The following is a 22,187-nucleotide window of genomic DNA, read 5'->3' as shown; positions in this document are numbered from 1 at the left end:
TTAGATGCAATTTATTTACAGAATTGTCCCTTGGCCTCTTGAAATGGCTAGATCTTTCACTACTGAGTAGATAGTTTCTACTTACTGGCAGGATAGATTACATTGCTTTACTGGACAAAGCAGAATGAACTTACACAACTAAAGTATGTCCTATATTGGCCAGGCGTGGTGGCTCACACCTGTAATCCCAGCACTTTGGGAGGCCAAGGCCGGTGGATCACTTGAGGTCAGGAGTTCAAGACCAGCCTGACCAACATGGTGAAACCCCGTCTCTACTAAAAATACTTAAAAAAAAAAAAAAAAAGTATCCAGGCATGGTGGCTTGTGCCTGTAGGCCCAGCTACTCGGGAGGCTGAGGCAGGGGAATTGCTTAAACCCAGGAGGCGGAGGTTGCAGTGAGCCAAGATCGTGCCTCTCCACTCCAGCCTTGGCAACAGAACAAGACTGCGTCTCAAAATAATAATAATAATAATAATAATGGATAAAATAAAATATGTCCTTGAGGGAAAAGCAATGACAGAGTAATCACCAAATTAATAGGAACATCTTTCTAGAGAAAGTACATCCCCAGTTAGTTTAAACCCAGGTTTCAGAGAAGCAGCATTGGGCTCTACTATAAAGGCAGGCAGCAACCAAGAGGTGGTAGGGAGAGAGATAGAGTACTCTCAGATAATTCCCATTTTCACTTCCAATTTCCTTTTCGTAATCGTTAAGCTTAAAGCTATGTATGGAAATGCAAAGCATCATTAGCATTTCTAGAAAGCAGCTGGAACCTTACCCACCAATGCTTTTTTGAAGACGGTGTCATCCCAAATTTAAAAATCCTATTGTATATGTTGTGAAATTTCTGGCAAAAAAGTGGAGGATCCTGTGGCAGCTATTCCCACCTAAAGCCAACCATATAAGGATGAGTCATTTTTTAGCCATGCTAGGATTTACTGCACACACACACAAAATGTCATTTAGCTTGTCGCATTGCTAGCACAGCTGCACATATGAGCAAAGCACTGTTGGTCCATGTTTCTCAGTGGGGGTGCTCTTGGCATTTGGAGCTGGGCAGGTCTTTGTTGTACAGAATCGTCCCATGCATTGCCAGATGTTTAATATCCTAGGCCCCTGCTGACTAAATGTCAGTAGCATTCTCAGTCACTGTAAACACCAAGAATAAAAAACCTTCCCCCAGGTTCAAATACCCTCTCTGGGAGGTTGGTATCACCTCCCCTGAATGCCACTGTCTACTGCAATTTGAGGACACATAGAGAAAAAGTGCCTATCCCCAAACATTGTCTCTGCTGCCTTGCATTTCTTTGGGCCCTGAATGGTTTTTCTGCCTTCATTTTTCAAGCCTTTGTCTCAGTGCAGCTTTAATTTGCCAGTTCTTCAGGGAGGAGGTTACTGGGCAGCCTCGGCCATTCAGTGGGCATGGGGACTTGGCCTAGTCCCTATATATACTTAAAGGAGAGATCATACATGAAGAAGGCTTTTTTTTTTTTTTTTGCCTTACAACTTTTCTTTAGAACCACATTTTTGGTCATAATCCTTGTTACTGTCATGAGGATTGTTGCATGGGTTAAACACAAACACAGACTAACAGTGCACTTGAACAAACCTGGTGGTCTTTGGAAATAAGTTACCATTAGATTTCACCTGGTTATGCTGCATCCCATAAGTTCCAAATGAATCGCCTGTTTATCCCATTAACAAAGCATTTCATTCACACGCAAATGCTTGAATTTCCCCCGTATAAATGTAGTCATGCGGTTCAACTTTTCTAATAAGATTTGTGAATGCTGCATTATGATGAAAATGTGGATTAACTGGATTGCATGCCTATTTTTCATACTTCAGTGATGGTCACACACAAAACAAGATGAGTTTTACTTAGGTGAAACATTATTGAACTGTACTAACAATACAGAAACATATTCTCTTTGTCGCTTTGTATCACCAAAACTGAATGGTAAATATGTTATTCGGATGAATTGTGGCTAGCAAAATGGAATTCACTTAGCCACTATAATTTTTTAAAACATTAAAATTTCTAAATTTTTTTTGAGGCCAGGTAACGCAGAGTCAATAAAGGTGGTTATATTGTAAGCTTTTAGATGGTGCTTAAGAATTCTTATCTTTTTAAATCGCAGTATTTTTTTTTAAGAATAAATTGAAAGGAGCAAATAAGGCAGAATGCCACTCTACCCTCAGGTCAATTTTATGGTATATGAAAATGCCAATAATATTTGTGCCACTTGCCAACTCGTGAGAGGGGGGCTTTTCCCTTACTGGTTACTTTTGTTATAGTTTGACTATGTCATTACATTGTTTAGAGAGCCTCCACAACCAGAAGCTGCCACTGCAGTGCTAACTCGCCTTCAGAAAGAATCAGAATGATTCAAGGGTCAAACCACTTTCATCCCTTAAAATATAGGGACTAATATTTCTTTTTCTTGTTTTTTAAACATTTCTTCTGTGGCTTAGAAATGTGCCAGTGTGTTCAAAACATTTACACCAATTTCACCAGATTTAATACCTACTAAAAATTCAAACGAGTTTCTCTCTTTCTTTCTTTCTTTCTTTCTTTTTTTCTGTGTAACAGTGATTTTTAAATAATGGACTATCTGCATTCTTTTGTTATTTCACACTTCAGTTAAAATGATAACAATGGTAAACTGTGATCATTATCAGACTGACTGAATGCTTTCTGATTTCCAGTGAGTGATCTAGTTCTACGTATTACACAGGTGTAATATCTGTGAGTGTAAATAACTGGAACTGTACACTGATTAACATGACAGTTTCTCTTTTGTTGTTGTTCTTATCTGTACTGTATTATAGTATGTGGGTATAAATATCTACAAGTATACACACATAAGTACTTGTATTCCACTATTGTAACCTGAAAGAAAGACTATGTATTCTCTTTTTTAATTCCGTACTGGTGTTTGTGTTATTTAAAAAGCAAAATTCTGCTCTATTTAGTTGTATAATATTAGAGGATACTTTGCTGTGCACAATTCCAAGTGCCTTAGAACATTGTTTAGCTTTCCTGAGTATATGTAAATCCATATATGTATAAAATTGGGAAAAGTTACCTCAATAAAATCATTGGGAAATCCCCAGTTTTAGTTTGTTCCAGTTTCTATTATATTTGGATAGTGCTCAGCCTTTTTAAATGAAAAAAGAAAAAAGGGTAAGACAGCTTCACTAATTGCCTGTTATTTCAACTTCACCTAAGTTGTTAACACCTCTTTGTATGTAAGGCCTTGAGACATGTACTTTTTATTTAAAATGTCTGTCTACAGAATTACTGCTCTTAAAAGAAACTTACAGTATTTTTTTAACTTCTATCTTTTTATATCTGAGGTATTTGATATTGATGTTTTTATTGCCATTATTATATGTAAACATAAAAGATAGTCCATTTAGGGTTTATAACATAGAAAATAAACAGACTTCCTCATTCTGCTTACTTTTTAATGTATTACAAGCAAGGAGTGAGGTTGGGAGCATATATTTTGGCCATGAAAAGAATTGGAATATACTTTTTGTGATTTTCTGCATCAGTTACAAATAGTAACTTTACCTCCCTGCTCTCCAGATCAAGGTCAAAGATGTAAAGGGAAACTTGAAAGCAACATGCTTGCCAGTATCCTAGACAGAAGACCGGAGGACTGGAACCAAAAAAATAAAAAATAGGTTTGGAAAATTTGTCCGAAGTATGCTATTGAACATGAGAGGTACATCTTCCAGGCAGGCATAGTAGTTGTTGCAATTCTATTTCTTTCTCAGACAAAACCAAGTTCTACATAGAAACATTACTAGCTAAAACCCAATGGAACTAAGAAATGGGCAATTTTTCGTTTTACACAATGCTATGGTGACCTCTGATTTATTGTGATTTAACTAGTCAATGAAAAAATAAAAATTAAAAAATTGAAACATAAATGTTAAAAGGCCAGGTGCGGTGGCTCATGCCTGTAATTCCAGCACTTTGGGAGGCCAAGGCAGGAAGACTGCTTGAGCCCAAGAGTTTGAGACAAGCCTGGGCAACACAGTGAAACCCCATCTCTATAAAAAATAAAAATAAAAAACAAATGAACTAGTCATGAGCCTCAATTCAAACTTCTGCATGGAGTTGCTGCTAGAGTACTGCTGCCCGCAGACACCCAAGTCCTCACTTAGTTTGTGAGTTTTAAACTCTCCTCTTTAAAGAGTGGTCGCTAATAGTGGAACATGTAAAATCTAGAGAAAGGCTAAGAACCTAAAGTTCGTGTGAAGATTTTTTTGCTCTTTTGTTATAAAGAGACACCATTTCTAAGGATTTGAATGGAAAAAAAAAAAAGCTGCAGATGTTAGCTTTTTGAAATTAGATGAATATCATAGGGAAGAGAGAAGTAGCATTGTCAGTGCTTATCTACTCAATGATTTGTTTTTGGATGGACTTTTTGACCTTGGTTGGCCCAGGTCAGACAAACCAGAGAAGGGGGTATTTAACATGAGCGAGAATTTGCCTCTTAATTCTTCAGGTAGCAGTATACAGCAAGCTGAGCTACAAAATCTTTCCCCACAGTCAGTCCTTGTTTTTTTGTGTGGGTTTTTTTGTTTGTTTGTTTTGAGACAGGGTCTTGCTCTGTCACCCAGGCTGGAGTACAGTGGCAGAGTCATGGCTCACGGCATCCTGGGACTCCAGGGCCCAAGCCATCCTCCTGCCTCAGCCTCCAAAATAGCTGGGACTACAGGCAAGTTCCACCATGCCTGGCTAATTCTTTTATTGATTTTGTTTTTTGTATTTTTTGTAGAGATGGGGCTCGCTATGTTGTCCAAGCTAGTTTTGAACTCCTGGACTCAAGCAATCCTCCCACCTCAACCTCCCAAAGTGCTGGGATCACTGGCATGAGCCACTGTACCCAGATGGCATTAGTCTTCCTAAAGCACACTCATATATCATTCCTGCTTAGACTTGTCCAGTACCTGCTGAACAACTCCCAGGTGCTTTAATCTAGCCCTCAAGAGCTGTAGTTATGGCCAGGCACAGTGGCTCAAGCCTGTAATCCCAGCACTTTGGGAGGCCAAGGCAGGTGGATCACTTGAGCCAAGGAGTTCAAGACCAACCTGGCCAACATGGTGAAACCCTGTTTCTACTAAAATACAAAAATTAGCCAGGTGTGGTGGTGTGCACCTGTAGTTCCAGCTACTTAGGAGGCTGAGACATGAGAATCACTTGAACCCGGGAGGCGGAGGTTACAGTAAGCTGAGATCTCGCCACTGCAGAGCTATACCCTGTCTCAAAAAAAAGGCATCTGTAGTCTAACCACCGACCACAGTTCCAGATTACACTCCCTTTATTCCATACTTGGACCAAATCAAATGAAACTTGTTGTTCCCCAAGTATGTGATGCACTCTTTGCACATCACAACTTTGATTAAGCCATTCGCTCCAACTGGAGCTCTTTATGTGTTAATATCCAACTTATCCTTCTGGGAACAATGCAAATATCTTCTCCAGGTATTGCATTATAGTTTCTTTAAAGTTTTTCTTGAAATAGCATATATAAATTTGGCAGATTTTATTTTCTGTGTAATCATTTCAAATGCCCAAATGTGACTATAACAAGCATTTAACAACACTTTTAAACCTAATGCATTATATATGCAGTAAATCAACTTTTCTTAGACATTTCAGTATTATTTACAAATGTAGAAATGTTCTTAAACTTTTTAATTTTACAAGTCTAAAATTAGTTACATAGTTTAAATTGGGATTGCATGGCTAATAGGTCAGATTTCTACAATATTCCAGTTTTTAAAAAATTGTTAAGTGCTTTAATACCAAGTACATACAGATCGTCTTAATAATTATAAAACATAATTAAATGTAACACAAAAGTATTATTTTGACTTTGATTTAATGTCCATATTTAATTCCCAGGCTTGTAGAAACAGACACTAAGAAAAGCAGATTTTAAAACCTCAGGCAAACTGATTACTAGATTGACAATTCACTCTTTGCTTAATGGGGAAAAAAATCCATTATGGATAAATGCGTCCTAAGTGTTATATACTTCTGGGAAGAATCTGCTTCAACCACAGGGATGTACTCAGAACCATGTTTCAATCCTTACGTTGTTAGAGGGTCTCCAAATCCACAGCCTTCAGAAAGAATTGGTTTTGTTATACCTGATTCAAACTGCATCCTAAAAGGTTCTTTGATGGGAAGAAGTAAGTTTGGCCGGCACAGTGGTTCCTGCCTATAACCCCAGTGCTTTGTGAGGCCAAAGCAGGAGGACTGCCTGAGTCCAGAAGTTTGAGACCAGCCTGGGCAACATAGCAAGACCCTGACTCTACAAATAATTTAAAAAGTTAGCCAAGCCTGGTGGCATACCTATAGTCCCAGCTACTCGGGAGGCTGGGGCAGGGAGATTGCTTGAGTCTAGGAGGTCAAGACTGCAGTGAGCTATGATCACAACACTGCACTCTAGGCTGGGTGATAGAGTGAGACCCTTTCTCTAAAAGAAAAAAGAAAACAAGATGTAGAAAAATAGAAGGAACGCTCAAGTTGCAGTTAACTTCCTTCAACAATCTTTTACTAGCCTACTTGAGACTTTCCATTTTTTCCATATTCTCTCTCTCCAATTAGACATAATTTATTTAAATGACATTTAATTTTTAAAAAGCTTTCTTATAGAGACAGAGGTCTCACTAGGTTACCTAGACTGGTCTCAAACAACTAGCCTTAAGCGATTCTTCCTCTTCGGCCTTCCAAAATGTTGGGATTACAGGCATGAGCTACCACACCCAGCCATGACATCTAATTAGATTGCACATTTATCCCATACCAATGTCTAATCTAGATTATTTCCTGAAACTAGAACTCTATAGTCGTGCTCAGAATGGCACAAGTAAGTATTAAAGCTGAGCCAAAGATGGAAGCTGTAATGAGACTAAAGAGGTAAATGAAGACTACATCTTGACGGTCCTTTTAAACCTTGTCAAAGAATTTAGAATTTATCCTTGAGACAACAGAGATTCACCAAAGGATTTGAAGCTCAGAGGTAACATCATCAGATTTGCCCTACTCATCCTGGCCACAGTGCATTGGATTGAAGGAATGGATTGGATCGGAGGAAGCAATATTGGAAGCATGGTGGCCATTACTACTGCCATAATCTTGTTGGGAGGTGATGGTGGCCCCAACCAAGGTATTAACTATTGGAATGAAGAAACATAAACAGACTCAAAGGACAGTTATGAAGTAGAAATGATTGTTCCATAGGGGAAATGGAGGAGATGGAAAAGTTAAGATTATATCTATCACGTGGCTGGCTTTAGCAGATGGTAGTGATGCCACTTGCTGAAATAGAAAACAGCAGCACTGAGGCCGATGTAAGGCTAGACTGGAGGGTAGGGAAGAGCAAGAGAGCATAGGAGGTATGGAAAGGGGAGGCATTCAATTTTAGAAATGCAATTCAATTTGTTCGAATTGCCTTCTGTTGGGACATCCACATGTGGATAGATGTACAGTAGTCAGTTGGATATATGAGTCTGAAAGTCAGGGAAAAAGTCCAGGCTACAGATAGGAAGCTGAGAATCAGCAGCACATGTAATGGAAGCTGTGGAAGTGGATAAACCTCTTCAACAGACAATGTAGCTTAAGACCATGAGGAAATTAATACAATAAAAAATCTAATAAACTATTCTGTCATTGCCGGGTTTTGTCTCCAAGGCTGCAAAATAAAATCATTTACTCATCATCTAAGTGCTTAGGATGTTTGTCTTAAGTTTAATGAGTTTTACGGGATAGCTTAACTTTAAATAAAATGGAATACTACACTATGTAGGGGGATAAATTGTAAAGCAAAAATTATATTTGAAAATGCCTTATATTGCCCCAAATACTATATACAAACATACTATCTCAGTAAGTCTAACACAGCCTGTTTTACTTCAACATTGGAAGGCTGGTTCTTTAATTTGGCACAATTGAAGTTAGTTTATATTTAATTGCTATATTTTAAATATAACAGCATATATATGTCTAGAACCTTACCTTTAAAGCCTAAGAATTACATTCAGCACAGTGAGATATTCACTCTATAAGAAGTACAAGGAGCAGAGTGATTGGACACTGTATAATCTGATTGTATAGGAGAAAGTTGATTAATGTCTTCTGTCACCCACATTCTGAGAATACGCTCATTGATGCAATGGCAGGCAGAATCGCCAATCTCCCTCAGTAGTAATGATGGTAAATCTTCATTTCTCATATGCCAAAAGCATAAATTCATGAGTTAAATGTATGCATGGGCTGGGTGTGGTGGCTCGAGCCTGTAATCCCAGCACTGTAGGAGGCTGAAGTGGGTGGGTTGCTTGAGCCCAGGAGTTTGACACCAGCCTGGACAACATGGTGAGACCCTGTTTGTACAATTTTTGTTTTAATCATCTGGGCGCGGTGGCATGTGCCTGTAGTCCCAGCTATTTGGGAGGCTAAGGTGTGAGAATCACCTGAGTCCAGGAGGGCAGGGCTATAGTGAGCTATAATTGTGCCACTGTACTCCAGCCTGGGGAACAGAGCAAGACCCTGTCTCTAAAAAAAAAAAAAAAAAAAAAAAAAATTTAAAACATAAAAATAAATAAATGCATGCGTGATGTGATTACTCTTAATTTTTTTTTAAAGTTTCAAGTTTTTATATTATCTGTTACTCACAGGAAAGGGGACTAATAATGATTTGTATACTTTTTATGCTCTAAAGCTAGAGTGAGTCCAACTGAAATATATCAAAGGGTACTTAAAATTCATTTTATAATTACAAAGGCACAGTAAATTGTTTCAGATTAATATTTCTAAGTGTATTCATCAACAAAATGCACGTGTTTTTTTTTGTTTGTTGGGTTTTGGGTTTTTTTGAGACAGAGTCTCGCTCTGTCTTCCAGGCTGGAGTGCAGGGGCACGATCTCAGCTCACTGCAACCTCCACCTCCCAGGTTCAAGCAATTCTCCTGCCTCAGCCTCCCAAGTACCTGAGTCTATAGGCACATGCCACCACGCCTGGCTAATTTTTTGTATTTTTAGTAGAGATGGGTCTCACCGTGTTAGCCAGGATGGTCTTGATCTCCTGACCTCGTGATCCACCTGCCTCAGCCTACCAAAATCCTGGGATTACAGGTGCTTTTGTTTTATACTACCATCATGATATTCAATAAATGTATGTACCTTTTTTTTTTTTTTTTTTTGAGACAGGGTCTCACTCTGTCACCCAGGTTGGAGTGCAGTGGTACAAGCACAGCTCACTGTAGCCTCAACCTCCCGGGCTCAAGTGATCCTCCTATCTCAGCTTCCCAAGTAGCTGGGACTACAGACACTTCCCGTCACACCCAGCGAATTGTTTTGTACAGACGAGGTCTCACTTTGTCACGCAGGCTGGTCTCAAACTCCTGGGCTCAAGTGATTCTCCCATCTTGTCCTTCCGAAGTGCTGGGATTACGGGCATGAGTCACAGTGCCTAGCTTAAATGTATCTATTTCTGAATCTAAGAACAGGAGTCAGTAAACAAAAAGCCAAGCAATCTAAAAGGATTGTGTAATTAAAAAGAATTTTAAAGAACATACAATTGCTAGTCACTATAAGCAAGTAAAAGATTTGAAATTTAAGGATGTACCATAAAGGACCTAAAACATACCAGAAGTTTAGAGAAAGCAAAATAATAAGATCCAGGGAAGCAGAAAAGTTGGTTCAACGTGCAAGCAAACAGATTCTCATGAAGTGAACCTGATTTGAAGCAAAGTTTTTGCCCCCTGACACATCCTGGATACTGAAGGTCCTGTTTCAGGAGACGATCATCCTGAAGTACAATGCAGTGAGGTGAATAACTACATTCAGCTGAGAAAAGGACAGTAGCTCATGTTCATCAAATGCTTACTAAAAGCCAGAAACAGGTCCAAGTACTTCATACCCATCCTCTCATTTAATCCAACAACAACTCTGGAAGGTACGTATTAATAATATCATTCCCATTTTACATTCATGTAAGTAAACTGAGGTCCACTTAGCCCAAGTTGCATAATAAGAATGAAAGAAATGCCAGAGACTAATTCCAGCTAGTATACAATGCATACTACTGTCATCAGTTAATATTGTAGGGGAAAATTTGTGCTTCTGTGAGAAACAATACATTGTAGAGACAAGCACACCTTTTTGATTCTGACTTGGTAAGGATTCTGTGCCTCTCCTTATCTTTGAGCTATTTTACATTGTAAATTTCAGAAAACTGACAATCATGCAAAACAATTCTTGTGTCTAAACATCTACATAAATTCTGTCCAGTAGAGATTTCAACTCACTTCCTTCCCTCACTGTGGAAGAAGTAAGTTGTGTCTCCATTTGCACATTCTTCACAATATTCCTGCTCTATGAATGTTTCTGTTCTTTGAATTGTCCTTTGAACTAATTGTAACATCTTACTGGTTCCTTTATTAATCATGTGTAAAATAAACTCTTTAACATGTGCTCACTTTATACATGAGAGCATGACATTAAATCCTGCTCTAAGGATTTAATGAGTAAATGTATGTAAAGCACTTGGAACAGTGTGATTATTATTGAGCCTTCAATATGCTAGGCCCTGAAGAAGTCAAGTCAGCAAGACAAAGATCCTTGCTTTTGAGTAGATGACTGAAGTCTGGTTCTAGAGACAGATGAAAATAAGAATATACAATTTAGCATAACTGAGCAGAGTAGTGTGATCACAGGATACAGTGAGAACTCTCAGGATGAGCCCCAGTTACAAAGAGTATTATCATTCAACAATATTTATTGAACCAAATTATATTAGTACCTCTTTCCTTTTATTTTTAAGTATTGTTACTTTATATATATATAAAACCAAATGTAATACTTTAAATCTTCACTCTAATCATGTAAACATTGAAGAAGTGTCTAATATAGACACTGAAAGTTCCCTGCAATCCCATCCCAGCTCTTTGTGAATAATCGTTGTTGGCAGTTTGGTGCATAGTCTCCCAGATTTTTTTTACTCTTGCACTATAATATTTCTTTTTTTTTTTTTTTTGAGACAGAGTCTCGCTCTGTCACCCAGGCTGGAGTGCAGTGGCACGAGCTCAGCTCACTGCAAGCTCCGCCTCTCCGGTTCACGCCATTCTCCTGCTTCAGCCTCCTGAGTAGCTGGGACTACAGGTGCCCACCACCATGCCGGCTAATTTTTTTATATTTTCCATAGAGACAGGGTTTCACCATGTTAGCCAGGGTGGTCTCGATCTCCTGAACTCGTGATCCGCCCGCCTCAGCCTCCAAAAGTGCTGGGATTACAGGCATGAGCCACCGTGCCTGGCCACCCTATGACATTTCTTTGTAACATATTTTTCTTTTTTTATAGATTTTTAACAAAAAGAAGCCAGGCACAGTGGCATGTGCCTACAGTCCCAGCTACTTGGAAAGCTGAGGCAAGAGGATCAATTGAGGCCAAGAGTTTGAGACCAGCTTGGGCAACATAGCAAGACCCCATCTCAAAAAAACAAAACTTAATCTAAATTAAACCAGCATCACAGTAGCTCGTTGTATGAATAGCTTGTTTGTTTGCTTGTTTCAATCAATCCTTTACTAACGAAAATTTTCTTTTTTTGAGAGATACAGTCTTGTTATGTTGCCTAGGCTAGACTCAAACTCCTGGGCACCACAACGGGCTCACTAATGAAATTTTAATTTTTCTATTTTTCTCTGTTATCAGCAGTGTTACAATGAACATCCTGGTACATCCATTTTGCCGCACTTTTCCTTTTTTTAAATTAAGTACCGGCTGGGTGCAGTGACTCACACCTGTAATCACAGCTCTTTGGGAAGCTGAGGTGGGCAGATCACTAGAGGTCAGGAGTTCGAGACCAGCCCGGCCAACATGGTGACATCCCATCTCTACTAAAAATACAAAAATTAGCCAGGTGTGGGGGTGGACACTTGTAGTCCCAGCTACTTGGGGGGCTGAGGCACAAAAATCACTTGAGCCAGGGAGGCGAAGCTTGCAGTGATCCGAGATCATGCAACTCCACTCCAGCCTGGGCAACAGAGCGGGACTCCATCTCAAAAAGTAAAAATAAAATTAGTACCTCCATAAGCTTTATTAGTATTTTCAAACATGTAATTTATAACTCCTAGAAGTTACTGCTTCAGGTTCTAATTAGTTTTCTCTGCACTTGTGTGTACATCGGCTTCCTGATGCTTGGGACTCCTTGAGTGATGCTGATGGAAGATGGAGAACCAGTGAATATGATATGAATGGGGATAAAACCATTATTTCAATGGCTTAGTTCCATATAAAAAATTTTAAAAACGTGTTCACAGCCTAGACTAAGCCAGAAATTTTGTTTAATCACTGTCACATGGATACCAGTAATTAGCGCATAGAGAGTAGAAGTATTGCTTGGATTTATTATCATTACTATAATATTTCAATTATTTTTGCTTTCCCTGGTGGCAAAATAACATTTTTCTGCATTAAGACAGCACTCGAAACAGTCTCTGACACATACGAGCTAACCTTATGTGTTGGAGTATTTTGTAATTAGGTGGTTTTCTGAAATGGGGTCTATAGTACTGTAATGGTAGGGTGTGACTCTCAAGCTACAATTGAATTCACATTCTGGCTTCATCACTTATGGACTTTGTACCCTGGGGCAAAAGTCACTTAACTTTCCTTTCTGTAATCTCTACTGAGTAGAAAAGGTTAATAGTATGTCCACTTAAATCTGCTATAAGGATTTAATGAGTAAATATAGGTAAAATACTTGGAACAGTGCAGTTATTATTGAGCCTTTACTATGCTAGGCCCTAAAGACGTCAAGTCAGCAAGACAAGGATCTTTGCTTTTCAGTAGCTGACTGCAGTCTGGTTCTAGAGATAGATTAAAATAAGAATTTACAATTCAGCATAACTGAGTAGAGTAGTGTGTACAGGATACAGTGAGAACATTCGGGATGATCCCCAGTTTTGAAGAGTATGAAAATGTTTCTGAGAGGCAGAGATGGTGTAGGGTCCCTCAGAGCCCCCCACTTTCTTTCTGTGTCCTGACTAACACAGAGTGCCTTGACCACTCTGTGACCTGGCCAGCTGCATGGGGTTTTTTTCACCCTGTAGGCTTAAACTTAAGCCTGGACCTTGAACATTCCCAGGCACTGATAAAGTTGTGTAGGTTATTGCTTCAAACACTGAAAGATCAAAATATGTTACTAAACACATAGAAACTAGCCCAGACCTAAGCCAAATTCCCTAATCCCTCATAAACTCCATAACCCGACTTCTCATTGCTGACATACCTACATAGAAACATCTCTTTTTGCCCTATCCACTTAAGCACTCTGAATGTAACGTCTCCAATAAATGCTTTGGACTGATCACCCCAGCATTTAGTGCTTCTTTCTTTGGAATTCTGTCCAGCCCATCTCAGGATGGTTTGGGGCAGTCCTTCACAGGAATTCCCCTACTGCCCCTTTTGGGTCAACTTAGCTTCGGCTAGACTTGGCTTCAGCCAGAAGAAACAGATGGCTAAACTATGACTTGCAAACAAGGAGAGGAGAGAAAGAAAGAGCCTTTTAGATGGGCAGGAGAGAGCCAATGTCTTTCAGGTACGTTTGGGAACTGCACCCAGTTTCACAGGGCTGGATCATGAGTGGAGCGTGGGAGAATAAGGAGACGTCATGTTAAATTGATGGCTGGAGACCAGAAGATATAAAATCTTGGTTGCTCTGCAAAATAGTTTATCCTGAAGTCCAAGGGTAGATATCAAGGGATTTTTTTTCTTTTTCTTTTTTTCTTTTGAGATGGAGTCTCACTCTGTTGCCTGGGCTGGAGTACAGTGGCACGATCCTGACTCAATGCACCCTCTGCCTCCTGGGTACAAGCAATTTTCCTGCCTCAAACTCCCAAGTAGTTGGAACTACAGGTGTGTGCCACCATGCCCGGCTAATTTTTGTACTTTTTAGTAGAGACAGGGTTTTGCTCTGTTGGCCAGGCTGATCTCAAACTCCTGGCCTCAGGTGATCCACCCGTCTTGGCCTCCCAAAGTGCTGGGATTACAGGTGTGTGCTACTGTGCCCGGCCCATCGAAGGATTTTATACAGGGAAGTGACCTGAGTTTAAAACGATAAATTTGATAAAATGAGTAACGAAGTGATATATGTGGATATTTAGAAAGTAGGATGAACAGAATTTGCTGGTTGACTGCCTCAGGGAGGTAGTATAGTATATGGATAAGGGCATGGCCTTCCTAAACAAGCCTGATAGACTACGCTTCTAGGCTTTTCTACTTACTGTGTGACCTTAAGTAAATAACTTCAATTCTCTGAACCTCAGATTTCACATCTGCAAGATTGGTTTAGTGTCATTTAATTGTACTTCACTGGCTTGCTGAAGGAATTAGACATCATGAATAAAAAGTGCTTAGCACTGTGTGTTTAGTGTTTAGAATGATAAATATATAAAGTAAGCAGGCTGGCCATGGTGGCCTGTAATCCTAACGCTTTGGAAGGCTGAGGTGAGAGGCTCACTTGAGTCCAGGAGTTCAAGACTAGTCTGGGCAACACAGTGAGACCCCTATCTCTACAAAAAATAAAAACATTAGCCGGGCATAGTGGCACACACCTGTGGTCCCGGCTACTCAGGATGCTGAGGTGAGAGGATTGCTTGAGCCCAGGAGGTCGAGCTGCAGTAAACCATGTTTACACCACTGCACTCCAGCCTGGTTGACAGATCAAGATTCTGTCTCAGGAAAAAAAAAAAAAAAAAAAAAAAGCAGAATATTACACAAAAGAAAAAAAAAAACAAAAACAAACAAGCAACATGATTAGGTGGCCAGGCTCTAGTCAGGCTCCTTAGGTTTAAATCTCTGCTCTGCCATTTACTAGTGGTATGACCTTGAGAAAGCATATCAGTCCGTTTTCACACTGCTGATAAAGACATACCGGAGACTGGGTAATTTATAAAGAAAAAGAGGTTTAATGGACTCAGAGTTCCAAGTGGCGGGGAGGCCTCATAATCATGGCAGAAGGCAAAAGGCATGCCTTACACGGCGGCAGGCAAAAGAGAATGAGAGCCAAGTGAAAGGGGAAACCTCTTATAAAACCATCAGATCTCATAAGACTTATTCACTACCACAAGAACAGTATGGGAGAAACCACCCCCATGATTCAGTTATCTCCCACTGGGTCCCTCTCACAACACATGGGAATTATGAGTTACAATTCAAAATGAGATTTGGGTGGGGACAAAGCCAAACCATATCAGAAGGTAACTTTCTTATGCTTTTGACCTGAAGAAAGATGAGGCACATAAGGGTTTCAGCCTGCAGGGTGGCCTTTCTGACAGGCTGGGAATATCCTCCAGCCAGAAGCCAAAAACATGCATTCTGAGGGAGGAGCAAAGTGAAAGGGAGCAAGGTGGCAGAATACACATATTTAATAAGCTATAGGAGGAATCATGAATATTTATGAAGGGAGAAACATGTAAATGTGCAATTGAGCTTCATTACCCCTTCATGGGTCCTAGGTACAAAAAATGGGGCATCAGCATGATCTGAAGAGTTTTCAGCCTCTGATGTCAAAAGGTGAAGTAGAGGCCAATAAAATCCATACTGTGCATGCTCTGTAGACTGGACAAAAACTACCCCATGGTGGGTAGTCTGTTAGGCAAAAAAGGAAGGGCAGCAACAGGCTAATATCAGCGGTGGAGTCTTTTGAAAGGAATGGTTTCTGTTTATCCCTTAGGGAAGAAAGCCTGATCCTGGTTAGTGATGGAGGGGATATAACAAGGCAAAGCAAGAACTCAGTTTTCAAGGTTACTCTGGGTCCCGTTGGCCAAAAGGGAGTCCGTTCAGTCAGCTGGGGGGCTTAGTACTTAATTTGTATTTCTCTTGCCTCATTTTTAGGATTTGTAGGATGCTGAAGATAATTGCATATCTTTCATAGTGTTGCGGTGAGGATGAAATGAGATGATGCAGATAAAGCGCCAGAACATTAATTCATTTAAATAAATACTTACTGAGCATATATGCCCCATGCATCAGGCCCCTGAGGATACAGCAGTAAATACAACTGATTGAAAGGAAATAAAAACTGCCCTCTTGGATCTCTTAATTGTATATAACGAATAATAACAACAAATCTCTGGCACATAGGAGTGCTATGTATTATCTCTGTTACAAAGCAATATCCCAAGACAAGTTTTATAGTCCTAACCTAAATTATTTCTATAATTTTTTTTCTGAGACAGAGTTTTGCTCTTGTCACCCAGGCTGGAGTGCAATGGCATGGTCTCAGCTCACTGCAACCCCCGCCTCCCGGGTTCAAGCTATTCTCTTGCCTCAACCTCCCAGGTAGTTGGGATTACAGGCGTCTGCCCCCGCACCTGGCTAATTTTTGTATTTTTAGTAGAGACGGGGTTTCACCACGTTGGCTAGGCTGGTCTTGAACTCCTGACCTCAGGTGATCCACCCGCTTCGGCCTCCCAAAGTGCTGGGATGACAGGCATGAGCCACTGCGCCTGGCCTATTTCTATAATTTTTATTGTAATAAAAGGATAATACTCCACAAATACAGTGGTAATGCCTACGGCATAAAGACATAATCCAAGGCAACTCATTCATTGAGAGGTCACCAGAAGCTGGGAAGTGGGGGAAACAAATTTGAAAAAAAGGCCTGCTGATGAAAGTGATTGCATTTACCACACACCTTTGTCCAAGAAAAGCTATGTGAATGCGCCAACACCGGCCTGAAGTCTTCCTAAGAGTGCGTGCTTATAGCCTATTTGTTTAAACGGTGGGAGAGAGTTAACACCCAAAAACCAGAGATTCTGACTATATTTTATTAGTTCAAATGCCTCTAGAGTTAACAGAGTCTCGGGGGTTTGGTTAACAGGGCACATGAAAGCAATTCATTAAGCAGTGGAAAATAAAACCTGATCAAGTCTGATGCAGTCTATAAAAGCTAGGCCCCGGACTCCGTTGCTGCGGCAACCAACTCCGCCCCCACCCGGAGAGGGAACCTGAAACTTGGCGCCCCCAGCACCCCAGCGGGGTGGTCGCCTCCCTTCCGTGTCCCTGGCTTTGTTTTATGGTTGGGAATAGGTAAGGGACACAAATCAACGGCGATACTAGATTCGTCCCCTCTGATCTCCGTAGAGGGAGTTATAAAAGGAGGTTCGTCCACAAGCAGAAACCCCTCTGTGGCGCCTCAACGCTAAGGAGCCACGCCATTCCCTTTCCCTGGCGGGAGACTAAAGGCCGGAAAAACACAGCCGGCTCAGGGTTGGGAGCCAAGCTAGCCCCACCTCCCGGTAGCTTCCCGCGATCGTGTAGACGCAGCGAGTTACGTAACTTCCGGTCACGGCGCATCAGCTCCTCGGCGATTGGTCCATTTCCATGGCCGACTGGGTGACGTTATCGCCGGGTGCTAGGGTCGCACGTGTGGTGACGCATACAGAGGGGGCCTTAGGCTGGGCCTTGGTCTCCCGGCTGGACTTCGAGGGTATCTTCGCCGCCTCTGTTGGGGGTGAGCGCCGCGCGGCTGCAGCATGGTGAGCAAGCCTTACTTGTTTCGGCGGCCGGGCGCTGCGGTTTTGCAGAGGCCAGGCTGCTTCCGGTAATGCCTTGGGTACTGCGGCCTGGGTCTAGGTCGTGCCGGAGGCTGCTTGCGGCACAGTACCCTGAAATGGGCCATCCTCACCACCCCGGGCATTCTTTGCTAGTTACAGTCTCGCACCGCCGAGCCTCCCTGGGATGTGGCCCGGAGAGGAGAATGGCCTCCTTTTTACCCCTGGGAGCCTGCAGCCCTGTGCGCTTTCGGTTAGCTAAAAGCTTGTGACTGCGGACACAAACGCACCACCCTGTGCTTCTTGGGGTCGAGCAGAGGGAGCTGCTGGTCTCCCTCAGCGTTGGAGTGGCAGGTGTCTGCCTGTCTGTTTGCTCTGAGAAAGGGAACTTGTGGGAGAGCATAAGGTTGGGCCCAAAGTAAAGCCACTTAATTGGTTTCACAGTTTAGAGAATCAAAATTGAATAGCGAAGTAAGAATGTAGAAGTGGATGATGGATCTTATTAAACTTTAGCTCTTTGTATCGTGATTTTATTTGCTGGTTGGTAGATGCCCTATGTGGAACTCCAGATTATGCTGTGGCAGGCTTCTTGTCATTCTGGTTCAGTCGGCCAGGGGCCTTTCCTGAGCAGCCAGTGTAAAGTAGCTTTTAAGTCATTTTCACGTCACTGTCTTATATATTTTCACCGGAAATTATCTTGATTTTCTTGCTAAGAACAGGGACTTTATCTGACTTTCCCACTTCTGTATTCTCAGTTCCCATAACAAGGTCTGGCACAAAGTAGGTGCTCAAGGAATGTATGTTGACGGAAGGTTAAGTATGGATTCTACAGAACACAGCTGATGTGGCCTGCCCTAGAAGTGTAGATTTTTAAAAAGTATTTATCTTTAACATGACTACTAAAGATGGATGAGTGAACTATGGAATTGTTCTCTGTCGTTTTGTTTTGTTTTAACTAATTGTTGTGATTTTGTTCCTTTGAAGCCTCACAGGAAGAAAAAACCCTTTATAGAGAAGAAGAAAGCTGTGTCTTTTCACTTGGTCCACCGGAGCCAACGAGATCCTTTAGCAGCAGATGAGACTGCACCCCAGAGGGTTCTGTTGCCCACACAAAAAGTAGGTCCTGTTCTTTAGCCAGTCAGTTTGTAGGTAGACAATAGGTTTTTTGTGTGTTTGTTTCTTTTTCTTAAGTAAATAGTCTCGGCATGTTGCCCAGGCTGGTCTCGAACTCCTGGGCTCAAGTAGTCCTCCCAGCTTGGCCCCCAAAAGTGCTGGGATTACAGGCATGAGCCACCGCGCCGGGCCATGTTAATAGTTTCAATAAATTGTTAAGTCAGCTGTTATTCTCAGATAACTGATATTCTGGGAAATAATCTATAAGTTAATTTTCAGTACAATTTGCTGATTTTTACATCATTCATGTTATTTTGATTGGGAAGACAAAGATCTTTATTAGAGATGTTTAAATGAGCAAATCTTGTAGAATAATGGTAAATATTTACCAAAACATCAGCTACAATGTGGCATGATGTTATTTAGGGCACCCGTAAATGCTCAAACTGTGCTTTCTCTAAGATCCTGCTGTTTTATAACCACAAACTGCATTTTGCCTCCTGGTTGCTTATCTTAGGAAATGTAAAATATCTGAGCTTCTTGGTTAGCTCAGGGAACTTTGCAAGGGAACCTCGAAAAGATTCATTTAATGTTAGACTCTACTTATTAAGTGTAGATATTATGAAACAGAGTGTTGGGAAACAGAGTATTGGGGGACATGGGCCATGTTTCGCTTTTCAGTAAAGCTAGTTTTATTGTATGTTGAGAAGGTTTTTTTTTTTTTGCATATAAATAAAAGAAATTGTACTTACCTTTTAAGGCACCCAAATATCTGTTGCCTAGGCTGGCATGCAAAGTGGCTCCATCTCAGCTCGCTGCAGCTTCTACCTCTTGGGCTCAAGCGATCCTCCCACCTTAGCCTCCAGAGTAGCCAGTACTACAGGCACATGCCACCGGGCCTGGCTGATTTTTAAAACTGTTTTGTAGAAACGAGGTCTCACTATGTTGTCCAGTCTGGTCTTGAACTCCTGGGCTCAAGTGATCGTCCTACCTCAGCCTCCCAAAGTGCTGGTATTATAGGCATGAGCCACTGCACCTGGCCCCCGAAGTCTTTTCTTGTAACCCTCCAAATAGACAATAAAATAAGTTGTATGTATATTTCGTGACTCAGAATGTTGCACATAAATGTCTAGCGGAAGGAGCAATTGTTATTTATTTTTATTGCCCTTTTGAAAGCATGAATGTTTTCATTCCATTTTAATGTTATGTAGCACTGTGGTTTTGAAGCTGTACATTTCCTGTTTGTCAAGAATTCTTTGTCTTTTTCCCATCAGCCAAAATGTTCATGTGCCATCTGCTTCCTACTTGGAAAGCTGTACTCATTGTAAATATTTCCTTGCCTTATCCTTGGAAGGCATACTGATTCCATTTTGTTTATAGATAAACAGTGAAGAAAGTACTAATTCCATTTTGTTTATAGATAGACAGTGAGGAAAGGCGAGCAGAACAGAGGAAGTATGGAGTGTTCTTTGATGATGACTATGACTACCTGCAGCACCTGAAGGAACCATCTGGGCCCTCAGAGCTTATTCCCTCAAGTACATTCAGTGCACACAACCGGAGAGAAGAGAAAGAAGAATCGCTAGTCATTCCAGTAAGGCTTTTCAGCAATTTAAGTGTGGGAGTGGGTGAAGAAATCATTTTTAAATCAAGGTAACTGTTTGGGGCAAGAAATAGTGTCTGTATGAAGAGCACAAAGATAGACCATGTCTCCACTTAAAATTATGTATGTGTATGCACGTGTGTACCATCAGGAGAGAATAGGTCACCTCTTCTCTGGTGGCAGGTGTCAACGCAACAGCCTTTTTATAGGTTTAGAACTTTCGATTGATAGACATGGCCATGTTAGACAGCACTTTTCAATAGGAGAAAAGCAGCTGACATTCTACGTGTTAACAACATAACTGTTTCAGGATCATAAACTCTGTTCTAAGATAGGACTTAACTTTTGTGGAATATTTAGATCTTTAACACTTTTGTAAAAGCTGCAGGCTACTCATAAGCAAACAGAATGAGTGGATGATAATAACATTCCTGTCTTGTAAACTAATGTTCGGTCCACTTTAATACCTTCTCTTTCAGGACGAGTGATAGTACGTCTTTATATGAAATTAGTGCTGTTAGTCTAAGTTCTGTTTTCTCTCTTGTTTATGTTAAGAATGCCCATGTTGTATGCCTTTGTGACCTTATTTTTAATTTGATGTAGAGTAAATTTCCCTGTGGGAAACTTTTATATCATCTAGCACTTTAGAAAAAGGAGACATTCATTAGGTTTATAAACAAAAGGTAAGAGATAGAAAGGGCACCAGTTTACCCTGTCCCTTATTCCCCAATTCTGTCATGGTCTAGGCATTCCTTTCCTTGGGGAAGATGTGATTGTAGTTCTTACAGGCAATAGCTGGTTGCTTAAGGATACTTAGAAAGGTTCGGTTTCAGGATATCATCCCAAAGAAAGGTAGTAACTGCAGCTGCTTGTTCACTAACTAGGTTGTGACTCTTTTGTAACGCCCCAAATCCTATCACATCTCTGTCATAGAGAATCAACTTCTTTATTTCTTCTTCCTCAAGGCTTTATTGGTAGTAGGGACTTACTGGCTCACTTCCTTCTATAACCTATTGAGGGAGAGAAGGAGTTCCATAGTGGCTCAACTTGTTTATCTAAGGGTGAAAATTCTTAGTAAAGTCTTGCCTGGCTTGTATTGACCAGTACTTTTAATCCTTAATTCATTTTGAGTAAAAGCAGTCACTAATTGATTTTTTAACAGGATAAGGCTCTTAAATGGACAATTCAGTGATGTTTACAGGGACAACTGAATTGTATTTAAAAACAAAATTGTCGTTGGTTTTCTGTACAGCTATGAAAAAATATGGATTAGTCCCATGTACTTTTTTTACTTTAATTTGTAACACACCACCAAATTCAAATAGATTAGAAATAATGAATAACCCCTAGAAACAGTGTGAGACAGTGTAAAAAGGCAGCATAGAAATGATTGATGCTTGAGCAGGCCCTGATTTTGACATGAAAGAAAGAGGGTGGTGCCATTGTGGAAAGTAGCTGGGCAAACACCACGTAGTTGAGAACTACTGCAACCAATGAAAACACAGTACTCCTGTAAAAAAAAAAAGTAATTCCTCTTTAAACTCTAATCGTGTATGTGATTCTTTTCTTTCAAGATTTGAAAAATATCTCACAAAGGTACATTCATTTAACACAAGCTGACCTTGTGTTTAACCCCAAACCTCTAAGGATAAATATCACAAAGGTACCTTTTTAAAAGCCTAAAGGCTAAAACACTATGTAGATTTTGCTATAATTTTAAGTAATTAATAATGTAATATACTTAAAAAACATTAAATTGTACACTTTAAATAGGCGAATTGTATGCGAATGATGTCTTAGTAAAGCTGTTTTCTTAAAAATGTGCTCTATAGCAAAATAACAAATCTTTGCCCATGTTTATGCTACTGAGAAACTCATTTTGGAAGCT

General features: G+C 40.5%; 1 protein-coding gene across 1 annotated transcript in view; it reads left to right on the top strand.

Moving 5' to 3' along the window:
• Window positions 1–17,361: 17,361 nt before the first annotated feature.
• LOC105551762 (protein LTV1 homolog) overlaps window positions 17,362–22,187 on the top strand; it is an 89,606-nt gene continuing 84,780 nt past the window's right edge. Inside the window, exons 1-3 of the mRNA XM_011997158.1 lie at window positions 17,362–17,568; window positions 18,568–18,699; window positions 20,117–20,290. Coding sequence (XP_011852548.1) covers window positions 17,566–17,568; window positions 18,568–18,699; window positions 20,117–20,290 — 309 coding nt within the window. The 5' untranslated portion in view covers window positions 17,362–17,565. The remainder of the gene's footprint in view (window positions 17,569–18,567; window positions 18,700–20,116; window positions 20,291–22,187) is intronic.

Source organism: Mandrillus leucophaeus, unplaced genomic scaffold (genome assembly GCF_000951045.1).
Source record: "Mandrillus leucophaeus isolate KB7577 unplaced genomic scaffold, Mleu.le_1.0 Scaffold531, whole genome shotgun sequence".
In the NCBI taxonomy this organism is placed as follows: Eukaryota; Metazoa; Chordata; class Mammalia; order Primates; family Cercopithecidae; genus Mandrillus; species Mandrillus leucophaeus.
Note: the sequence above shows the minus strand (reverse complement) of the source record. Positions and strands in the feature narration are given on the sequence as shown.